This window comes from Haliaeetus albicilla, chromosome 9 (genome assembly GCF_947461875.1).
Source record: "Haliaeetus albicilla chromosome 9, bHalAlb1.1, whole genome shotgun sequence".
NCBI lineage: Eukaryota > Metazoa > Chordata > Aves > Accipitriformes > Accipitridae > Haliaeetus > Haliaeetus albicilla.
Genome location: NC_091491.1, coordinates 5,797,353 through 5,821,417, shown reverse-complemented (window position 1 = coordinate 5,821,417; position 24,065 = coordinate 5,797,353). Strand labels below are relative to the sequence as shown.

At 53.4% G+C, this 24,065-nt stretch overlaps 1 protein-coding gene across 5 annotated transcripts; it reads right to left on the bottom strand.

Annotated features, from left to right (window-relative positions):
• Positions 1–1,674: 1,674 nt before the first annotated feature.
• FLOT2 (flotillin 2) lies at positions 1,675–23,830 on the bottom strand. 5 transcript variants are annotated; one of them, XM_069791199.1, is made up of 11 exons: positions 23,718–23,830; positions 15,624–15,705; positions 10,729–10,819; positions 6,184–6,307; positions 5,652–5,770; positions 5,095–5,208; positions 4,883–5,002; positions 4,245–4,459; positions 3,857–4,040; positions 3,531–3,680; positions 1,675–3,351 (listed from the first exon to the last, which is right to left on the bottom strand). In XM_069791199.1, exons 1-11 carry the CDS (start codon positions 23,764–23,766, stop codon positions 3,313–3,315), a joined length of 1,287 nt encoding a protein of 428 aa, XP_069647300.1. In that variant the 5' UTR covers positions 23,767–23,830; the 3' UTR covers positions 1,675–3,312. The 5 variants fall into 5 exon arrangements, with proteins under 5 accessions (XP_069647300.1, XP_069647301.1, XP_069647303.1 ...); XM_069791200.1 differs by lacking the exon at positions 10,729–10,819 and adding an exon at positions 12,677–12,767 and having other exon boundaries at positions 23,718–23,826; XM_069791202.1 differs by lacking the exons at positions 10,729–10,819; positions 15,624–15,705 and having other exon boundaries at positions 23,718–23,797.
• Positions 23,831–24,065: the final 235 nt, after the last annotated feature.

Here is a 24,065-nt window from a genome sequence, read left to right as displayed (position 1 = left end):
ACCCTGGTCATATGTCATCCCCCACAGCTATGCGCGTCCCCAGGCCTGTCTGTCCCCACAGGGCCACATCCTGCAGCAAGCACCGTGCCATTGCGCCGGGTTGTTTGCGCCAGTGCATGACGGCATTCTTGGAAGTCGCCTGCAGGGAGGTGATAATCCCCCGTCGGGACTGCCTGCGTGGGGGCCCCGATAAGCAGCAGTGTCCGGCTATCAGGGACCCTGCCCTGCCACGCAAGATGTCCCCAGACTCGCTCTCACCTCTGGGTGACAGGAACAGCAACAGCATCACCCATGATCCCCCCAACCTGGCCAGACCCTGGCAGGAGGAGGCACAGGGTCAAGCCCTGGCACCAGCCTGTCCCCAGGCATGAGGATGCTGGGACTTGGGGGCTGCAAGGGACTGTCCCCTCCTGTCTTTGGCCCCTGCTCTGACCCAGAGGTGTCCTGGGGGGGCCTGGAGTGCTCTCCAAACTGTAGCACAGGCACCCCAGCACCTGCAGCGGGGACATAGGCGAAGTGTCCCCAAGAGTCCCCCAAGCCCTGCCAGCCCCAGGTGAGCCCCATGGGATTATCCCAGTGCCAGCCCCACTGCCTGCTCAGCACCCACAGCACCTGAGGGCAGCCCTGCCCTGTGGCCCTGCACCCCGTGGGGCAGAGGGGGCCCCGAGCGTCCCCCAGGCCTGCACCACAGAGCTGGTGTGGGGGCCCCCAGGTGCCACAGGGACCCCCCGGGTGCTGCAGCCCTCCTGCCAGCCCTGCTGCTCCAGGGCAGCACGTCTGGCTGCAGATAAGGCGCCGCTGGGGGCTGCCAAGCTGTCCCCACCCGGCATATCTGCAGGGCCACCCTGCTGCAGGGTGCTTGGGATGGGGCCCTTTGTCCTGCCCATGCCCCTGCCCAGCTCGGGAGGGACATGGAAAAACTTGAGGGCACAAGGGAATCGCCTTTGCGCCTGGGAGGGCAGTGCAGCAAAGCCCCCCCCGCGAGCACCATTGGTCCTGCTTGTAGGCTGACCCCAAGAAGGACAGGTACCCCCCAGAGCCACCCTGCTGTCCCTCACTGCAGGGAAGGGTGCACCAGGCTGGGCCCGGGCTCCCGTGGCAGGGCAAGGGCATGGGCTGCGCACAGCCAGGGGCAGAGCGGGGGGAGACGGTGGCAGCATGAGCTGCTGCCACCAGCCTGGCTGCTGGGACAGGCAGAGCCTTTGGTTCACATCAGCCCTGCTCCGAACCCTGGGGTGCCACTGGTTGGGGTGCCCCCACAGTGATCAGCTCCCCAAGTCAACGAGGGCGACGCACCTGGAGCTCATCAGCCACCCTTGGTGGCTCCTGGCTCCATGCTCAACCCTGTGCGGGAGCAGGACAAGGCTCTGCCCCCACCTAGGGCTGGCCAGGAGCAGCCCCAGGGATGGGGCAAGGAGCCCATGGGGACATGGTGACCGTGGAGGAGGCCACGAGCTCCCAGCAGTTTTGCAAGAGCAGCGTGAGCCAGGACCTCAATTCCATGCAGCCCCTGTTCCCCCATCCCAGCGGGAACATCTGCACGCTCCGGGGCCAGCAGCCCCCAGCCGGCCCATGCCACGGCCGGTCAAGCACCGGCTCTGGCGCTGCCCTAGGCCCCGGGGATGCCACAGCAGGGGAGATGGGTGCAGCAGGCACAAGACAAGAGCCAAGGCACACGGTGACAAGGCTTTATTATCATACAGCAGTGACGGTCACAGGGACGCAGGCATGCACACGCACATGCAGATAGGACGCCTCGCCCGGCACACCCGCCAGCAAGTGCCAGATCTGCGCCGGCGGCCCCGTGGCGCGAGCACAAGCCGGGGGCTGATAACGCCGGTTCTCCCCACCCTGGCGGCAGGGAGGGGGACGGGGTGCCGACGGCCCCCGCAGCACCCATCCACCCCGCAGCGGGTCACTCCTGGCAAACGGACTGGCCAGTACTGGCCCGGGTCCCTGCACCCACCCTACGGCAATGAGGTGGGGGGTGGCACCGAGCTGTGGGTGAATGAGCCAGCGGAGGGACCCCCAGCACCCCACGGTGCCTGCGCGGGTCACCATCCCACCACCCCACAGCAGCGCCAGGCTGACTTCACACATGGGTTGGGCCACTACGGTCGCACTGAACACAGGCGTCGAGACAGCTGGGGAAGCGGCACGGGCCAGCGCAGGGCCACGGTGGCACTGTGGGGAGTACAGGACACACATGGGGACAGCCTCTTTCACATTGTCATTCAGGGCAGCAAAGCCACTGGCCGTAAGAGGGAGGGGGACCGAGCGAGGTAGGGGCTTCTGCACTGCCTGTCGGGGCATCCCCCGGCCAGCACTCAGGGCCACGGCACCAGTCCCAGGGGCGCTGGTCCCCTGCCAGCTGTACAGGCTGTGGTGCTGGAGGAGCCCATCCCCACCACAGCACCCTGCCTGGTCCCCCACCTCCCTCTGACCCGTGGTAGTTTAGTAGTTGGGGGGTACAAGATGTACCACAGCACTCAGGGACAGCAGCCTCAGTGGTTTCGCCTCGTTCTCAGAGGGGGTGGCTTTGGCAAAGCGCTACTTTTTGGCATTCCTAGTGGTGGGACCTTGCCAAGCCTGGGCTGAGTTGGGCTCCCTCCGCTAACCCTCTGTCCGCTCCCCCCAGGCTCTCTCCTCTCCAGATCCCGGGAGGAAACCTCCCCGAGGGAAGGCAGCACGGGAGCGGGCAACACCCACTGGCAGTGTCTGATTGTCACCCTCCCCGGGGGATGACTGCTACCCCGGGGAAGTCCAGCCTGGGCAGGAGTGCTAGCACTGCGAGGGCCCTGTGGGCGAGACACTCCGATGGGGAAAGCCAGCCACAAAAACAGCTTGTGGGCAGAGGCAAGGGTTGGGCAGTGCCCAGGAGGGTCGCTGTGGGAGGGCAGGGAGCCCAGGGGAGGTGGGTCCTGGCTGTTCTCTTCCTACAGCTCCACACTCCATGCTCTGTGTCCCGCCAAGCCTCTGCTCCAAGCTCTGGGCGGCTACCCAAGGACAGAGAACAGCAAGGCACTGGGATTGCAACACCAGACAAGCTGCCAGTCATAACTGGGGATCGGATCCAATCCCCAGCCTGATACAATATACAGTTAATTACAAAATAAATCCCCTCCCAGCCTTTGTAATAAAAAAAGCAGCTGATTGGACATGCATCTTTCTGGCCCTACAAAATAAGGCACCAGAGCTTAAAAATGAAACTCCAATTGTCTTTGATATAAAAGGAATTCCCACGTGTTGAAGGCAGTTGATGTCTGAGTGCATAACAGGGAGTGATCTTCACTAGCTTTGGGTTGCCCAGCCTCATGCCTGGGCCCCGGTGGCTTTCTGGATCAGGGGAATCTGTAGGAGGGGAAGAGAGAAGCTGTTAGGGTTGGAGGAGGGGGAAGCAGGGAGCTGCCTGCACTCTGTGGCTGGGCAGGGCTGGGGGAGGAGAGGCTCCCTAGGAGTCTGTAAGTTTTTAGGCAAGTCTCTGTGCCCTAAGAGCTGCAGAAATTGCCAGCTGCCGGTGCCCGGCTCACCTTTGTGAGATCCACGCCAGTGATGGCACGCACAGAGGCAGGGATCTCAGCCAGCAGACGGTTTACCTCGGATGTTGTATTGCTGCTCTCTCCACTGAGAATAACGATCTCATCCACTTTGGAGAGGGGAGCAGCCACTTTGGCAGCGATCTGGGGAAGCACAGAAGGAGGGTGGAACAAGCAAAGAGTCAAAGAGCTGCTCACCAGCCTGCTGGGCAAGGTCCCTACACACCACATGGGGCCTCCCTTTGCCCCCAGGAGACCTGGCCCAGCCTGGGAACTCCCCACCACTTCCCCAGAGCAGGGGAAAGCTGCTCCCTCCTCACCTCAGGCAGCGCATCCAGCACTAGAGCCAGCTGGGCAGCTTCTCCATACTGCTGGAGCGCTTCAGCTTTCAGCTTCATCCTCTCAGCCTCTGCCATCCCGATGGCCTCGATTACAAAAGCCTCTGCTTCTCCGATCTTGCGGATCTTTTCTGCCTCCGCCTGCGCAATGAGGACTTGCTTCACCCTGGAAAGGGAAACCCAGCCCTCCAGCAGCCCAGATCCCCGCAGCGTACCCAGCACTGCTTCCCTCCCTGCCAGCCACGTGCCTGCCCTGCAGAGAGCCCACAAGCTGGGTCTCAGAGCAGTACCTGCTGCACTTTTCTCCCACCTCACCCCAGCCCAGTGTGCAGCCAGGCTCAGGGCTGGACCGGGTCACGGGCTCACTCACTTCTCGCCCTCGGCGATCTGCTGGATACGGTAGGCTTCAGCCTCGGCCGGCCGCTTCACAGTGGCTATCAGCTCCTTTTCCATCCGGATGATCTCCTTCTCTTCAACATCGATCTGCTTCTTGCGCTGCACCACCTCGATTTCAATTTCCTCCTGGCGGATCTTCTGCTGCTCCCGGGCGCTCTGGAGCTCATAGGCCAGCTGGGCCTCTGCAGTCTGCACACACAAGAGAGATGAGAAGAGGGATCTTGGCCACGATCTCCTGTGCGCAGACAGAAGGACCCTTGGCAGGCCCTGAAACCAGACACGGCTCCTGCTCCCAAACCTACCCAGGGGTGACATCCCAGTCCTCAGAACTGCACTTGCTGTCCTTCCCTGTGTGCTCTTCCCACAGCACTCCCAACCAGCTCCAGGTTGAGCTTGGATGACCCTCCCCACCCTTTCCTCTCCTAGTCACACCTAACTGTTGCAAACAGGAGAGGAATCTGCTGCAAGGAGCTCACACTGACATAGAAACCCAGGTTCTCCACCTCCAGCTCTCCTAACACATGCACGAGGAGGAAGCTGGCAAATCCCAGAGCTACCAATACCATCACGAACCAGCCAGGGAACAGCAGTGGGCTGTCTGATACCTCTCACCTTCATGTTGACCTCCTCACTGAAGGCAGCTTTCTGCAATTCAAAAGCCCGTCTGGAATCTGCTATTTTGGTATCTGCCATGAACTTGACATCCAGCATTTCTTTCTTGCACTCTGCCTCCTGCAGAGAGGAAACAGAGAGCAGAGGTCCAGGGTGCGCAGCTGGAGCAAAACAGGCTGCTGCAGGGAAGCCCAGCACATCTCCGGACTCACCCGAATGCCAGCATCTCGCTCGGCTTCTGCCACACCGATGTCTGCATCCCTTCGGACAGCCGCAGTCTGAGTCTTTCCCAGGGAGCTCAAGTAATCTACTTTATCATAGACATCCTAGAGAGGGGAAGATAAGTCACAACCACTTCAAATGAGCGATTCCATCTTGCTCTCTTCCTGTTGAAGCTCAGAGCAATCACTTGTGTGGTTAGGCCAGGTTAAGAAAGAACCATGTCAGCCTGCTGCCAAACAGAAACAGGTGCGACAGGGAGACGCAGGTTCTCCCACCATCTTCCCTCTGACTCCCTGGAGGCTTGGTTATCAGGGAGCTCTCTCCATGAGCCATGTTTGCAGAGGCAGCTACCGGGTGCTCTTTGCCCAGCTGCCTGGATACAGGACATGCTGCGGCGGCTGTCATGGAAACTCCCGGAGGGCTGGGGCAGGCTGTCAGCCGGAGCCTTTCAGCCAGCTGCAGCAGAGGAGACAGGGCCAGGCTCTGTCGTGCTGCTTCTACAGCACTGCCGGAGCCCCATAGCACAGCACCCTACGTCTGGGCGTACCTTGATGGTGAAGCTCAGGATCTCGATACCCATGCGACCCACATCAGGAGCTGCCACCTCCCGCACCAGCTTGGCAAACTGATCCCTGTCCTGGTAGATCTGCTCCACTGTCAAGGTACCTGCAGAGGGAAGGAAGGCGAAGCACTTTATTTGGAACAGGTAACACACAACAGCGTAGGTCTAAGCTCAGCAACATCCTTGTTGCCCCTAATTTCTTGAGGTCTGGGCACAAGGGCATAATCCTCTGCCTGGACCCTGCAGTGCAGATGGACATCTGTCTCACCAGTGCAACCACCACACACACCTGTAACCTATGGGGACTCAGACATCTCTTACTGCAGGCACTGAAAACTCACTTATCACAACACCCAGCAACACAGCAGGAGCTGCTGTAGGGGAGGAACAATCTAAGATGCCACCTCTGCAGTCAGCAGAGGAAGCATCCGTTGTGGCTGCAATACTGCTGGGACCAGCCAGCAGAGAAGGGAGAAAGCTACTCAAGATGCCTTCAAGAGCATGAGCCTGTCCGCACCTAGGATGGAGCGTAGATGCCCCTCCAGTGTCTGAAGGACCACGTTCTTCACATCCTGCACGTTCTTCCCCAAGAACTGCTCACAGGCCACAGCCAGGAGCTCCTTCTCAGTCATTATCTTCACCTAGAGACAGGAGATAAAACCAAAGGGACTGAAGGCACCTGTCCAAAGAGGGACAGGCACCCAACAGCAGCAGCAGCAGCAGAAGCAGCAGTACCACCACCAGGCTGCCAGGCCCCCATGCCACTGATGCTCCAAGGGACCATGCTGAGCTGTCACCATGCTGAGCCAGGCCACCGGCCCAGCCAGCGAGCCCCTGCTCACTGCTGTTGGGGTGAGCCCTGCTGCAGGCACACGCAGCAGTGCCAGCGTCCGGGGCAGACACCTCTCCAAACCCCGACTGCAGCTCAGCATGGAGAGGTGCTCCCTGCAGCCATCTATCCCACAGCAGCAGCTACTGGGTGATGTGGGGACAGAGCCTGGCCCTATAAGTCCCACCTGATGAAAACTCTACCAAAGAGCCCTGAATTACCAGTTCAGCCACTGCACCAAAAACCAGACCTAGGAGGAGAAGGCTTTCTATTACCACCCCTGGCCAAAAGCCATTTTGTTACCTTTCTCTTCCTCCTCCTTCACTAGAATTAATTTTTCTGACACAGGAAAGGCAGAGAACAAGGAAGAGTCTGACATGCCCAAGGAGCAGCTTGGGAACAGGGGCTCCATTCAGCGTTCCCTGCAAGGAGAGATCAGACAAGATGGCCGTAGCACACTGGTTTGTCCTGCTTGTGGCTGGGAGCTCCCAGCCGTCCTTTGCGGTGACCCCAATGTGCCTCAGCCAGGACCCAGTTGTCCCACTCCGCACAGTCAGTCTGGTAACAATCTGCAGAGGTGGGACACTGCTGCCCCAGCGCCGCTTTCATGTCCCACAGTCAGAGCCAGATGTAAAAGCATCCCCAGTTCCAGACAAGCCAGGGTCTTACGATGGTCCTGCTGGTCACGGGGCTGCTTTTTAAAGGCAAAGTGGGTTAAAAATCCCTATGGGGTGTTAGGCAGTGGAGATGTGTGGTCATGGAGCTCTATAGGACCCAGCTATGAGGAGCTACAACCCACCAAGTTGACAGTTCCTGGTGGCCAGGTCCAGTCTGAGGGCTCAGGCAATGCCTGGACAGAGGGACGTGTCTGGCAGCACCAGAGAAGGAAGCAGGGCCATATGAGCCACACAGCTCTGCTGGGACCTCTGGGTGCTGAGCGGGTCCCACAGCACCCTCTCATGGAGACATCTGGGCTGTCCCATGAGATGCTGGTGGCACCCTGCGTCCTGCCCCAAGGGCCCTGGCTGGACCTGCTGCTACCTGCAATGCCAGCTTGGTCCTGGCTCAGGATCTCTGAGGCTTCAGGCGCTCCATAGGGGCCCTCCAAGGGTCCCAATGCACGGTCTTGATGGGTTCACAGCCTATAGACCTCATCCTGACACCTACAAGACCACTTTTCAGGGTCAAAGTGCTGGCAAAAGCAGCACAACAATTTATTGAGAAAGCCTGGTTTGATAGCCTGCAAGTCCGAAATGATCCTGCAACCTAACCTCTGGAGCCAAACAGCAACACCCGGCCCTGGCACTGCCAGAGAGCAGGACAACTGGGACCAGCCACCACCTTCTAAGAGGACCAGAGGAGGACCGTGTTGGACATGGTAAACCGACCAAGACTCAGCTGCCACAACCTCATCCCTAGGAACATGAAGCAACACCAACCTGGGCTGAGCCTATTTCCTACCTTTGCTTCTCAGGCTGGGTCTCCTAGTCTAAAACCAAAGGGACTAGGGCAAGCGTGGCAATCCTCTTCTGCTTTCTCCCCAAGACCTCTGGGTTCCTTACAGGGCCAGACCACAGTGGTTTCTCATCCCTGCACCCCGGGCCAGCAGTGTGCACTTTCTACACAAGGGGGAGTTGGGAGAGCTGATTATGGAGCTGCACCCGGGAGCGTGGGCCCTGCACAAGGCTCATCTCGCAGCAAACGGGAGGTTTTTGCAAATACCAAAACCAATTAGAGTCAGCAGCAGCATTTATGGTGTGCATCTGCCAGCAATTCCACCTCTCTAAACAATCCCCACCCTTCAGGAGCTATGGAGAGGACAGTTAGAGCACAGAGCGGGATGTTCATTAAGAGAGTCCCTGCGGTACTTAACAGGAGCAGGGAACGATTCAGCCTCTCTGAATAAAGCTAGCCACCAGCCTGCCTGCACTGGTAGACCCTGCACAGCCCAAACGAGCCTGGCTATCCACTGAATATAGATGTCAACCTATGAAGCAAAGGTTGCACAAAACAGAACAGAGTTGAGCAATTCGCGCTCAGCTTGTTTCCAGTATTTCAGACAGGGCACTGCGACACTTGGTGCTTCTTCAAATGTCATTCACATCAGAGAGAGAGTTTAGCCGGCAGGAAATCAGAGAGCCTCCATAAAACAATTCCATCTGAAGGATCGATACCACCGCACCCAGCTCCAGCCAGCTGCAATCACAGCGAGGGGTGAGCAGAGACAATCCAATTAGCTTGAGGCTCAGAAAAATTGTACAGAAGGATATGAAGCCCAGCTTGGCCTAAGGCAGCAGCATCCCTGCGCACCACAAGCACCCAGCCAATACAGGAAGGAGGCTCCTGGTGAGTACTCATTACATCCCTCTTCAAAAAAAGACAGCATCCTTATGTACATTAAGCACTTCTATTAGTACAGCAAACATTTTAAAAGGTGTTTCTCTAGTAATAATTTGTTTACTTTTTTCCTTTTTTTGCACAAGGCCTTAAAAGAAAGACGTTTGCCTCAAAAGTACTTCTGCAAAATTAAGGTAACCTCTGCCACGCGTGTCCCCAGCTGCCTCAAGCCTGCTTTCTGCACGGCAATTCCTTGCATCTCACAAGCCTAAACCTTTAAAATTAATTGACAGTGGAAAAAATGAACAGTGAGAAGAGAATAACATGAATGAGATGAATTGGGAGCTGCATTTTTAAATCAAGGCACCTGGTGATCCAGCTTTCTGCTACCATGCGCTGCCCAGCCTAGGCCATTTTGCAGGCAATGGAAAGATGTCCCAAAATTAGGTCAAAAAGGAATGCTGCCTTCACAGAAATACCTTTTCCAAATGCAGAAGGAAAAGCCTACAGATTTATGAAATGTGTGTGAGGGGACAGAACAGAGGGGTGCACACATTTTGCCAACCGTGCAAAGACCGCTGCGGTTACGTGACACATTAGCAGCTAAATGGATATAAAGAACTGAAAAACTGAAAACAACGACACTGGTTCACATCATTAGAGCCACGATGAGCCCAAGATGCTGGCTCCCATGCTGGTGCTCTTGCATGTAGCCCCGTTCCCCAACAGCAGCAGGGCGATGGATTATCCGCTGTTGTGCCCAGCCCTTCTGCCATGTGTGACAACCCAGAAACTGCTCCTGGCTGAATTCACATCCTCACTTACGCACAGACACAGCACACAGCTCCTCTGCAATGTCAGCCGAGAACAAACCAATGAACCCACGGAGGAATCCGCTGCTCTGGAAAGCACTGGGTGAAATATGTCAAGCACTTGGTCTTAAAAGGGCTGCAGCAGCCACGGTGCTCTTCCCTAGGGGGAGCCTTTTGACGCATGTGGGATTTTGGTCACATCACTGCGTCACTCAGCAGCTCCCCTTGGCTCCACTGCTCACCGCAGCGAATGTGACCGTCACCTCTCCTGCAACAACAGACCTGGACATGCCTTGGGACACATGGTGACCACAGCCTTGTGTGCACTCAGAACCACTATCTTGGTTTTATACACCCAGAATGAGCTGTCGGGAGCAATTTTAAATCAAAGCATCCAGCTGCCTATTTGGGGAGTCAAATTCTGTCAAAAGCTAACAACGTTTCCCTCCCAGCATCTTCCCCTAGGCAGGACCAGGTCACAAGGACAAACTCTGTATCAGGGCAGCAGGCCTTGGAGTCTAAGAAACATGGGTGCAAGCAGCAAGAGCTGGTTCTCACGTATGAAGGCAGCTTCAGAGAATCAAAATTCAATTCAAGCCAGAAATTTTACACACAAATTTTAGTGCCTGGAGGGACTAAGTTCTTTCTTTAAGCTTTAACTCACCATGAAGAATTACAAGGTCCACGTGCTAGTAATAATAATCGAAAGCAACATAACGCTCAATACCATCTCAGGAGTGAATGGCTCAGTCCTGCAGGGTCACACGCAGCTCCAAGGGCACTGTGGTACTTCAGCGTTTCACAAACAGATCAAGTCACCCCCACACACCTCATTTGCCACATGGACAAATGAGACACCAGAAAGAGGAATGATTTTGGGGAGAGAAGGAGAGGTCACAACCCCCTTCACAACATGGAACATGTTGTAGTGTGTTTGAACCAACAAGGACAGCGTGATTTTGTACAAGAATGTGTTTCAGAGCATTTGGCTTCTGTTCCTGGACAACAGCAACCTCTTAAGGGGGAAAACTAGATTTAAGTTAGAGACATGCATTCCTGAAATGATGTTTTGGAGTTACTGTACCTGTGCCACACCTGTGACAGTTAAAGCTACCCCCTCCGCCGTCTCTACGTCCTCACACCTGGGCTGTAACGTCATTATCTCTAGGGAAATCCTGCCAAAAAACGTAAAATATTTGCACGTTTCCAGGTAACACACACTCAGCTCTTCCCTTTGCATCTCCTGCCCCGGGCTACCTGCCGCACTCATCACAGGTAATGTAAGACAGGTGCAGAATGCAGCCGAGGGACTACATCTGTGACTGGAGACAGACAAGTCACTTTGGCCAAGAAATAGATTTTTCAGATAACGCTTAAAGGCAATTTATCAGCAGAGAAAGGCTGGGAGCCAGACTGGAAATGATACCGTGACCCTTTCCCTTCTGCTGGGCTAGCGAGGTGGCCAGAAGCTAGCAGCTTTGAGAACTCAAAGGGCCCCCTGTCAGAGGCTCGTTGTGCCACACTGCCCAACGCTGGGGCAGCACGTGCTCTCGCTGGCTGGTGTCACTGGTTTAAAAGCACAGCATGGACCCAGGATGCCACCCCCCAGCCCCACACTGCCAGCCCCACAGGAGCCCTGGTGCTTGGCAAAACCTGGTGCTGATGCTGCAAGAAGCAGCCCTGCCTTTGCCCTCGCTGGATTAGCATTAACACAGACCTACCCCCTGATCTGGTTCACCTCTCCCTTTTCCTGTGTCCTGAAACCCAAAGGCAGATAGAAGTGAGTCTCCAGCTCTTCAGGGTCATGCCTGTACAGTATCAGGCACCCAGGAACAGATCCTGCAGCTCTAGAGCTTTCTCAGTCACCCAAGGTGGGCTCGAGGCACTTTGGCCAGACCCAGCAATTTGCAAGTCATGATTTGGTAAAACGAGAGACATGCTTGGCCGTGGCAGGTTCTGCTTCAGGAAGCAAAGCCTGGCTCTCGTGTTGGCCATAACAAGCCGGGAAGGCGCTGGGAGTCAGGACAGGGAGCCATAGGGCAGAAAGCTTGTGTCAGTGAACATTAGGTCAAACATTTGAACCGTGAAGGGGCTGCACTGGGCTGCTGCATGCACGCCGAGTTGCTCCAGGACTGACTGGAAGTGCCGAAACGTATCTCTGCAAGTTCATGCTTGCCTTGGCCACTGTCCTAATTAAACTGGCACGGAAGCTGGGAGCTGGTAAAACAGATCCCACTGTCCAGAACACGCAGAGGCATTTTTTGCCATATGTATTCACAGCTTTGATCAGCTAGTGCAGGATTTTAGCCTTCTGAAGACCTAATCTATACTTGGAATTTAATTTCAATACTGTGCTGCTTCTTAGCTGACAAGTCACAGGGATGTTTGGCAATTACTGTTACACTGGTTCATAACGGCTCACAGTGCAAACGCTAGTCCTGTATGTTGCAACTCATCCGAGGTCTCTATGCTGTACTTTCAAATGTGACAACATCCAAAATGGGCACTGTCTCCATGAAGAGGAAGAAGGGCTGAGTGGAAACCCATATCCAAAACTGCAGAGCCAGGTACAGTTGCAATTTCCCCACATGTGTACAGGTTTCCTTTTGAAACAGCACAAAACCTGCCTTCCCACCTGCCCCAAACCCAGAAGCCAGTCTGGCCTGCTTGTGGCTCCACACAAAAGCAGATGCCCTTCTGCTCTCCACCAAGCACACAGTGGAAACAGTGCTGTTGAGGAAAGGGTTACAGCTGGAGCAAATGTCTGCAGCATTATCAGAAGGAGCCAGTACAGCAATGCTGAATTTGGAATTTGACAAATATGCATCTGTCTGCATTACCTATAAACTGTGGAGTGCGCCCCAGGGCAAGTGCCGGAGAAGGGGAAGGAGACGAGGGTATTGAGATTTCAACCGTCCCATTAGAAAACCATTAGTTTTTATGTTATCCTGCTGCTGCTGCTGCTGTTGCTGCTGCTCAAAACAGAGGGATAAACGGTTAGACACAGTGTTAGGAAGCTGGTGGATTATTACCTGTGCAACCCCTGTTACGTACAGTGGGACCCCCTCCGACGTCTCAATATTCTCACAGCGACAGAGGATGGTCATAACCTCCAAAGACAGTCTGAGCAGCGAGGAATAAGGGTAGGACAGCAAATATACAAAGCAGTTATCAGAGAGTTAGACACCCATTGCAAAGGGCAGACAAGACTTTCAGGTTTCCAATTTTCCCTGTTCAGTTTGCCTTTCTCCCACTGCCTGCTCCCAGGGCTGCATAACGCTGGGCCAGAGCAGCTTCTCTGGTCACTGTGGGGAGTTTACAGCATCTAGCTGTTTCTTTTAATACGGACAAACAGGCTGGGGGCTCGTCTCCACCCTGTGTCCTGTAAGTCACCGCAGATGAAACCGAACTGTGTATCCCACCTGAACTGCCATCCTGGAGTCAGCTGGAATTCTCTGTTGGAGTAATCTTCACACACAGAAAATTCCTTTTTGTAATCATTTAATGCTTCTAAGCCAACATTTAAGAGGGGCCAGAAAAATGAAAATGCCAGGGACCTGGCTACCCACCCTTGGCTAAGGCACTGATGAGAGAAGGTGCTTCCAAGTGCTGTTCTGGGAAGCTGAATAATACCATTTGGTTCCCCCAGAGGCACGTAAGCCCATGCTGCCTCTCTCACTGCTTTTATTTCTGACCCTTAAACAGGGATTGGATTTTTTTAAAATTTTTTTTTCCAGTCCTCAAGGTTGCAGCAGGATAAGAGCCCAGCACCCTGCCAGCTCTAACTGTTCCTTTTGTTCCCAGGTTAGTGCTACCTGGCGGGATGCCGCTGACAGCAACACAATTGCTGCTGTCTCTCTTGCTCTCAGCACTGGCAGTTCCAGAAAAGATGTCCTAATTTCAGAGGAGGAAATGTGTCTCGCTCTTCATGTTAATGGAGCAGGCTCCATCTGTGGCATGGCTTATGGTATTTGGGAAAGGCACTGTTTTCAAAAGGAGAATTAAGCCCCATATCCCATGGCTTGAACCAGGGGTATGATTTTAAAGTAAAAGATTTGTTTGGGTGCTGGCATTCCTGTCAAGAGCCCTGTTCGCTAAATAATGCACAGACCTCTATCATATGACAGCTCACTCCTGGCAAGCAGTTCTTGGCCCTGGACTCAGCCTTTGCTTAACTTAACAAGTCAGCCTCCCAAATACATCTGTTATCTCCTGCACATGGCAGGTCAAGGTCCTGCACTGTTCTCTGGGCTTCTCACACAAGAGGAGGAGCAGAAACCATTTGTTCAAATCAACAGTTCTCCCAACGAGATGCCTCTCAAAAATTCAGGAATGAAGCCTGTTTGGATCAAACGCAGTTCTTAAGCATTGACCCCACAAGCTGGGCCTTTCCTTCCTTTCCCACCTCGTACGAGCATCACTGGAGAGCCCAGGCTAAAGCAGCAGGTGTTAGCTGAGACCTCTTCATGCAGTCGGAGCACTATGGTAGGCTCCCGTAGCAATCCCAAGTACCAGCCACCTGGGAGAGGACCTGAGAGCTATCATGAGTCAAATGCCAGCAGCAGCCAGAACCCCTTTGAACAAGGCAAGCTGCCTGACCCGCAGGTGAGCAGCAGCTATGGCAGTGTATCCTCTGTAGAGTGAGGGCAGCAACATGCTCACTTTGTCTGCTGGTGGCAACACATGAACAGGGAAAAGAGGTGGCCAGATCAAGCATGAAGGGTTAACTACAACTTCTGGCCATCACTCAGTGCAAAAACCCAAAAGTCACGTCTTTATCCTTTGTTCCTATTATCTTTTACACAGACGGAGGAAACCTGCATTGGTGATGAGCATGAGGGAGGTGTTAGGAGAAAGTAACATTCCCATGGATCCTAAAGACCAAGAGCTATGTTAGCACGACAGCAGCACTGTCACAGCATGTTAGTTCAGAGACCAGCACAGTAAGAAGCAGCAAGCAAAATCCACAACTGAGGAAAGGGAGAGAAAGGAAATCCCGTGGTTTTAAATAGGAACACAGCCTGCTCCCAAAGTGACAGCAGTCAGCGTATCTTTAGAAAAGGAGACTTGAGGAGCAGGAGGGGGCACTGGCCCACTGCGTGCCACAAACGTATTTGTTACTGGGTGAGATTTGGGCCATACTGGGCAGAACTCAGGTCCCCTTGTGAACTCATGGATGAGCCAGGCCAGTGGCCCCGCCGCCCAGTACCTCTGCGAGAGCCTCATAGCTGCGGAGCACTGCAAAGGCAGCAGCAGAGGAGAGCAGGGCTGTCGCCTTCCTCAGCACTCACTGCACCAGCACAGGAAGAAATACAATGACCAGCCAGGCTACGGCCCTCTCAGCTTTTTGGGTTTTATGTTAATAAAAAACAATGAACCAAAAAGGGGGAGGATGGGGGGGGAGGGGGGGAGAAAACAAAAATCGGATTTACTTGGGTTTAAGGAGAGGTGTGGACAGAGAGGCCATTTGGAAAATACTTCCAAGCTGAAAGCATGGGATTTCTTTTCTTTTTTTGTTTTTTTTGCACCGTGATACCCAGCTGCCCCAGGCAAATAGTCAGCACAGAACCCCTCCATCCTGCAATTTTATTTTTATTTTGTACATCATTGTTTACTGTCAGGTAAGCCTGAAATTACAGGATTACTTCCTGCAGGGCCCTGGACAACCTCAGCCCCCACCACTCAAAGCAGAGGACAGCCAGAAGCTGTGTGGTTGTGAGGGACCCTATGTTCCCCATGCTTCAAGACACAGGGCACATATTGCTCCTTCCAGCTACTTACAGTGCTGTACGCAAGGCAGCCTTCCTTCAAAGGACCAAGAGCTGGTCACAGCCAAAGGCAGCGGGCTGGGCTGATGCTCATCCATGGTTTCATATGCAGTGCCCAGTCCCGTGTTCCTAAAGATACTGCTGACAGCCCCACTGGGATGGCTTTGCCTAACTCCTACTCCAAACCCACAAATAACAGGGGTCTCCTTACCTTTGGGTGTCAGTAATGCACCACCAAGCCCAGGCCCAGCCTCCGTATACATACTGCTTTACATCAGAGCCACAACAGCCACCTGCAGCACAGCAGAAAGCACAGAGTTGTAGAGATTACACACACGCACACACACGCACGTTGCTCTCAGCCAGGGAAAAACCTGCACCCAGACTGAGTCAGGAGCAGAACAACTTCACAACAAGCCTGCCCAGCCTCTTGGTGCTGAGGAAGGGGCACCCTCGTGAGGTCAACGGTTCCCCCAGCCTCTCAGAGCAGCGTTACAGCACCCAGTGCTACCAAGCCAAGCTCTGCAGCATGACCCAGAAGAATCCAAGCATGCCTGCAGTGTCTGATAAATAATGAACACAGAAAACTCTTTCCAAGATTCACAGCAGCCCTGGAACACCCTTCAGTTGGCCGTAACGCAGCCAGCCACTAGGGAACCCAACGCTCTTTTGCGCCTCCATGGGCTTCACACGGTAATCTTCCAAAGGCAACCTTTTTTTTGAATTGTCTTATAAAATGGGAAAATAGTATTTGTAATAATTGAGTATGATGAACAATATTACACAGAAAGCAACTGTATTTCAAACCAGGATTTTATTTTAGTTTTGTAAAGCAGTTTAAGCACTTTTAGCAACCAGAATCGTTGTAAGTACATGCTTCAGTATCTTTAACCAGCTCTGTTATTGAAAGCCATGTAAGAAATCCATCTCCTTTCCCTCACCCCACACTGCAAACCACCCTTAAACCCACCAAAAGCTAGCAGGTCAGCATTGGAGGATGGAAGAAACCTTGAGCTCCCCAAAGATAACTCCTAGTTCTGGCTTGCGCAAGTACTACAGTGCCTGAGGCTTGGACGGTCCATCACAGAGCTTGCTGTGCCCAGAGTTCTGGCAGCCTCCAGGAATCCTCTGACATGTTTAAGATTTGACCCCAGTGAAGCTGGAAGATGCTGTCTGGATTTTCATATCTTTGATTCAAGGAAAAAGACGCCTGCTACCTTTCAAGAGAGCACCCTGCCAGCGACCAGCCCTAGGTTTCATGCCTGGCAAGGGAGGAGCTCTGCAGCTCCCTGGCTCAGACCAGGCAGGGCTGTGAGCTGCCGTCTCTCAGGCAGATCAAGCCAGCACTCCCTACCTAGTTTGTTATCCATAATCACACTTACTACACCAGCGCCCGAGGGCCTCAGCAAGACAAGCGCTGTACCAACAGAGCAACAGACAGTTTTAGCCCTGCGGGACGTATTTACGCAGGCAAGACAGAGCCAGCGCAGAGGAAGAGCGGGCACACAGGGAAAACAACGTGGCTGCAGCGCTGTGGGAGCTTTGTGTTGTGGGAGGGGAAAGGGAGAACTATGAAGCCAGCATACCGCAGCCACAGAAGACAGCCCCTTCAAGGAAGACGACGATTGTTAAGTTTGCTGCAGTAGGTCAAAATGAAGAAGCAAAGGCAGTACACGTCCAGGCCAGCATGCTGGCAGGGCCCTCTGGACCGCAGGAGGGAACTCTTTCTTCCCCATCCTCCTCCTCCTCCTCTCCATCCTCAAGTGTTTGGCCATCTTCCACCATCAGCTAAAGATACTGCCTGCTTCACTGGCTTCCATGCAATGGTTGATAAACCGGCACATCGGCCTCATCTACAATTCTTCACCTTCTGATTTCAGTAGGAAGTAAACACAAATGTGAGACAGATTTACACACTTTTTCAGGTCTCCTGCGCTCCACAGCCTAGAGGAATATTCTGCCACCTCCGAGACGCCTTCTGGATAGCTTCTTCCTGTAGCTGGAAGGCTATTTCAGCCAGGCAAGGAGTTACAGGAGCTGATGATACAATATCCTGCATCGTATTAACCACAACGCCTTTTAGCGTTTCTTGGAGGACGTCAGCCCGGTTAGTTCAGCCTTTTCGCCAGGCCCTTGTTTTCCAAGAACAGGAAGGGAGGTGTTCCTGGCAGTCGGGAAAAGCAGCCCCACGTGGAAAGGTATTTTATTTCACAGGGTCTATGTGGTCTTTACCAAACCTCTGGTAATAATTTCATAATAATGTTCTGAGAAAACTCTGCACCCTAAACCCACTGTTGTTACAAGAATGTGCCTCTCCACACAGACGTTTCTTTTCTTTTGCGGGCAATGCAAGGAAATACCTTATTTAGTAGCACATCCAAAGCAAGCCCCATGTTTGCTTCCCAGTGCTACACAACACTGCTGCACAGCACAGTTTACCAAGCTAGATTATATGTCAAAAAGTGTTCAAAGCATAAGAAAAGCAGGGAAAACTAACACATTAAACAGGAGCGGGATGCCAGCTGGTTGCTTTCATGCAAGCTGGACGTCTGAGCGCAGCAGAGCTCCGTCCTGGTAACGCAAGTCAGATGAGCTGAACGCTCATTTTCCATTGCAGCCCTGCAGCCTCTTTCCCAAGTCTCAGAAAGCAAGTGAAAAAGGAACCAACAAAGCGAAATCTTTGCAAGGCTAAAGAATAAACCCTCTTGCACAATGAGATTTGGCAGAGAAATTGCCTTTTCCAGCTATAATACACCCACTGTTCTAGCAGCCTGAGTCTCACAGCCACTTGGCCACTGCTTCCACAAACATCCACCGTCCCTCTTCCGGGGCAGTGTACGGCGGCCAGGCGCACTACAAATGGAGGATTCATAGCCGGGAAGCTGCCATCCAGCTTGGCCTCTTCCCAAACGAAGGGGTCCCATGTTCAAGCAAGAATTCCCAGAGCCAGGAGAAAGCACATAATTTTTTTTTTTTTTTTTTTTTTTAATGAAATGAGATTAATCGCTTGGGAGTTTGTAGATAAACAGAGCTCTCGACAGATGCAGGAAGCTGCTGCCCTGATGGACGGAACACAAGAAAGAACAGGAGCCCCAACAGTTACGGAGATACAGGGCTCAAAACATCAAAGCTGGGACAATTTGAGGTTGTGAACAAGCTCTCTGTTATTTGCTCTCCTAAGGTAACTCGAGGCAACGCACTTGTATTCTGGCAGGAAGCGGTGAGTGTTCAGAAATCAGGTCATGGTAAACAGGCTGCTATGATAACTCAGTAACTATATTTCTTCCCAAAGACTGTCGCAGGCTGAAGACAAGAACCAAGAAGACACCACTGCCTTCACCTGCACAGAGAGAGCTGCCATCTTCATGCCTCTGTTCAGGGCAATCTGGTGCTGGAGTCTCCTCCTCCAGGAGGACCCACCACTGAAGTTGGGAATAAGCAGCTTGGTCCAGTCCGACAGAAGCTGGGTTTGTTAGAGAAACAGCCCTGTGCTGGGAAATGTCATGGGGTGTTAACAAGCAAGTGCAGAAAGACAGGGAAAAAAAAGATAATTGAAAACAGTTACTGACAAAAGACATAATGGAGAGGAGAGAAAAAGGCAAAGGCATACATAAAGAAAATCACATAATAAAGCAGGGTCTAGACTAAAGTCAGTGTCTGGTTCTTAGGCCCTGCTGTGCATATAAATTAGGCTTTGTCCACATGCAGAAACGGTACAAGGTTAACAAAAATTTATTTTAAAAGATGCAGGGTTCCAAGTTGAATCCATAAAATCCTTTGACGGTCACTACAGCAGACAAAAGCAGATTATGCTGGCTAGCTTGTTTTGGATGTAATCTATATCAAAATGACTTGTTTTAAACTACGGCTATCAATACTACAAAGCAAGTTTAAAAAACACATGTTTAGTTTAACTCATCTTGTGAACAGAAACTTGGAGAAGACAAACCACAATGAAGTTATACAACAAAACTACAGACATACTACCCTAGAATACCTCTTGGAAACCAAAAGGAAAGCCCCAAGGCAATTCTGTCCACCTCTTTCTCCTGCTATGCTTTCTGAAGAGTAATTTGCAAGTCTTGGAGATTTAACAAGCACCTGACAAGGGGAACCTTGAGCTCCACCACCGGCAAAAAGCTGAAGAACTACCTCCTGAGAAGGAAACACCACAGAGGAGCTGCCTAAGTTCCTTTTGTGCAGGAAGGGCTTGCAAAGCCTCAAGAAGCCTTTATTTCAGGCTTGCAAAACTTCGAGAAGTACCATAAAAACAGCACAGTCACACTGGCTCAAAATCATGACCAGTTCCTCTTGCAGCAATAAGAAGGATGCTGTAACAGAATGTGAGAGCTTAGAGCAGCTCCAGAAGGGTTAACTACCCCTGACTGCTGGGGTGCGGCAGGAAATGTTTACACAAAACTGGAATTAACTGCTAGCTCTTTTCTTACTTTGACAGAGATTGAGAAACTGGGCTGGACCATAATTCTCAAGCTGACTTCTGAGAAATTGTAAGAGCATAACAAGCCTTAGCAAAGGCAAGGTGTACAATACCTGCTGTTTCTTCTCATTCCTTTAGAGTGCTAACTCACCTGAGAGGGAAGTCAGATCAGCCAGGCACAGCTCATACTCAGCAAATACAATGTAGTTGTTTTCTTCTAGGCATTTACAAGCAATGTATTTGTTTTGATACTCTCCCAGGAAATAAAGCTAGGTTGACTGGACTGCAACTCCGCCGACTTTTTTTCCACCTTTCACATCCTGAACTTTCGATGAAACGGCAGTTTGTTCTGACCCAGGAACATGGTGGGCTGTACCAACCTTCCCCTTGTGCTCACATATCTCCAGGTGCTCACCTCGAGGCTCCTCTGGCTGCTGGACCATTGCTGCGTGGTGCCACCCTACTGCCCTCAACAGCCAGAAGGAAAATGCCCCAACTGTAGAGTTTCGGGCAACGCTATTTACTTATGGTAACTGTAAGATGAACGCGGCCATTATAAATGATACCTCTTTATTATAAGTCTCTGCATAAATATTATAGCATTGTATTTCAAAATTAGCAGATCCATCCTTAGCCACAAAAGCTGTATTCAACCAGACTGTAACCCAAAACCAGCATTATGCATCTGAGACAACTTATTTAGCTGGTGGGAACATTTTGATATCAGGACGAACAGGTACTTTGTGTATCTCCCTGAAAATGTGACTGGCTGCAGCTGTGCTTGGAGAGGACACAGTGATGGGCCAGGTGCCTGCCAAAGCCTCCTCAGAGCTTGCACCAAACCTCACCGGGAGGCTCCCAAGCGTGGCTACCCTCCAGCAAAGTTAGACCCACATTCTGCAGAGACCATCACTGTCTCCGTAGGGCTTTGTGGAGCATTCTTACAAAGCCTAGGGTCTACATTTCACGGATGGATTGGCTAACCACGTGCAATTTCTTAGAAGGAGATCCGTGTTGCTCCACAGGGGAAGGACGCAAGTGTCAGTGGGAACGCCGACCCGTGCCTAGGAGCAGCTTCCCAAATAAGGCTACGAAGCTCCTGCACACACAGACCTTCCCAAGGCATGGCTGGCTGCTCCTTGAGCACTGGAGGAACTCGAGCGTCTCACAAGAAAGTGAGGAGAAAGAACACCACTCCTCAGAAAAAAATCCACATGCCAGGGGAGGCATGTGATCAAACTTCCTTCAAGAGGCACAGGCTAAATTTACAATAAAGAAAACTTTCCAATCAGCTTCATGATTTGGAGGTGCCCTCCTGCAAAGTAAAGTCTTTCAAGTAACAACTATATGACAATTCAAGACTGCAAGCCAAAAGCCTGCTTTTAATATTATTTGTTGTTGGTTTATTCTTCCCTTCCTCCTCCCTCCCCAAATCCAACCTAGTGTCACACAAATAAATGCTGGCCCCCAAGGTCCTCTCTGCTTTTCCCCGGAGAGACACGGATCAAGTTCCTGGAACCACAACTGCTTGTAGTTACACGCCTCCCTCCCACTAATGCCCTGGCGTTCACTCTGCACATAAGCGCAGAGGAGCTGCGGGGCTCTACAGAGCTCCCACAACCTCTCGGGCTGCCCCTGAAGCTCACAGCCGGTGCTCTCAGGAGACAGCAAGCGTTTGCAGACCACATTGGGCAGCAGCAGAGGAAAACCATGTCTGGTGGCAGCACTGAAACCAATTCTGACTTGCAGAGCCTGGCATGATTTATGCTCCCTTCCCAGAATGTGGCTGTACATCGAGGAGTGTCCTCGGCTTGCCGCTCCCGGCTGTGGGAAAGCATAATGCTTGGAACTGCAACCAGATACCACAAATTCCTGCTGGCTCATCCTGCAAGCCGCATTTTGTAAACTTCAGAGCTGAACAGAAGCAAAATCAAGCTCTTAAGACCGAAGGGCATCCTGGCACACCTGGAGCACAGCTTCCAGATTCCTCCCGCAGGACACGGTATTTCACCAAGCAGCGCAGATTTTGATAGGGGTCTCTTTGGAGGGAAGCGCAGTATCAGCTCTAGATCCCAGCTGGGAACTGCAGAAACGTGCAGAAGACCAGGAAAACTGCAAGAAATACTGCTGCTCCAGGCAGCTGGTGGGTGCGGTTTGTATCTCCTTAGAAGCAGCTGCCACAGCAGGCATACTTGTTTCCAAAACTGCAGCCTGCTTCTGGCATCTCCTCAGTAATTCCTGTAACAGGTCTGTTACCCAAGAGAGATGAACTGATAACAGACCAGCCAGAAAAGCAAGTGCCACAGCCCGCTGGAGGCTTTGGCTCCAAAAACATAACAACATAGTTTCACATGCATGGCAGAGCTGTGATCGTAGCACATCCTTGACGTTCACATGCATTTTCTCCCGGGGTGAGTTTAGGTCTGAGCGTCAAAGCGCCTTCCACAAAACTAGTCCAGCATTGACAGAAAGGATGTAACATGACTGAGGACACATGAAGTGACCAACATCTGTATCTAACCTGGTTATTACCCTGCACTTGGCCCCAGCCTGTCACACAAGAGCGGAGCATCCAGCCCTTACAGCAAGCTGTTACATCACCTAACTGTAATTAAGTCCTGTCCGCATGCAGGCTGGTCTATGCCAAAGTGCAGTCAGGAGCTTCGGCAGAGTATTGGAGCAGCTACAGGTTGAATCAGACACAGGGGATTTCACTGCTGGTTTATTTAACCCTGCAGCTACAGGTTGAATCAGACACAGGGGATTGCACTGCTGGTTTATTTAACCGTAACCTAAGCAACCAGCTTGCCTGAAGAGAAAACTGTACATATCTGGTGGGCATCAACTGCGTCCAGTGACAGCACCACCGAGAGGCCAGGTGACGTGCTAGTAACAAAGCAGCAGTAGGATATGGTGGATGCGAAAGGCACCCCAGGGACAGGCCCGTGGTGCCCTGCCCTAAGCTGCCCTCTCTGCCCCAGCAGGATGCTCACACCCAGCTCTCCCTCCCCAGGAAAGCCAACCTGCCCCCCAGAAACAGGATGGTTTCTTGGCAATCCAAGCTAAGGGCTGTTGGCAGCGGCCCAGAGCCTGGCAGCCTTGCTGGTGCCACTGCTTGATATCATCCAAAAGCAGCAGCAGCAGCAGCAGCAGCACTGGGGCGTGCCGCTGGCATCGCAACCTCACCCACCGCTCTCTGCGCTGCGGGGACCCCCACCCCGGGGAGCCCCAGGGTCCACATGGACACCCCCAGCACCCCAGTGCCCACCCACCGCAGGACACCCCCCAAACAATGCCGCAATGCCTCCTCATGACAGAGACCCCCTCCCCAGTGCCCCATCAAGGAAGGACCTCCCGCCACAACACCCCAGTACTCCTACAGGGGATTCCCCCCCCCCCCAAATCACAGAGCAGCCTGCAGCAGGCACCCCCAAACACACCCCCCAGATCCCACACTCCCCACCCAGGCAGGGCCTCTCATTCTGCACCACCTCCCTGGGTCCCCTCAAGGCAGGGACCCCCTCCCCAGTGCCCCTCCGTGACAGGACACCCCCCCCCCCTCCATCGCAGGGTCCCCCCTCAGTGCCCCAAAACCCCCTCAGGACAGAGACATTCCCCCCAACACCCATTTCAGGGACCCCCAAGAGTCCCCTCACAGCCAGGACCCCCCCCAATTCCCACCTGGGCCCCCTCCTAGTAGACTCCATTACAGACAGCCTCCCCCCCCAATTCCCTCAGGAACCCCCCCATGACAGAGACCCCCCCCATGACAGGGTCCCGCCCACGACAGGGACCCCTCAGGCCCCCTCTCCTCCCCCCCCCACGGCAGGGACACCCTCCCCAGCCCCTGCGAGACACCGGCCGTACCTGACACCACCAGAGCCTCGTTGGGCCCCACCGTGTGGCAGTTGCCCATGGTGCCCGTTGCCCGCAACCGCCGCCGCCGCCGCCACCGCCCGTTCCCACAACCCCCCGCGTCGCCCCGCCCCCGCGCGTCGCACGTCGCGGCGGCGACCAGCGGGCGCAGCCATGTTGGGAAGGTCAGTGCTTCCGCCGCGCCTCACCTCGAGGGCGGGGCCGAGCATCCCGCGCAGCCGCCATGTTGGGCGCCGCGTGCGTGCGTGAGCAAGGCGGGGCGGCTGCGTCGCGAGAGCCCCACAAACATGGCCGCTGCCCCCCACTCAGGTTCCCCCCCCCCCGTGGACCGTCCTCTGC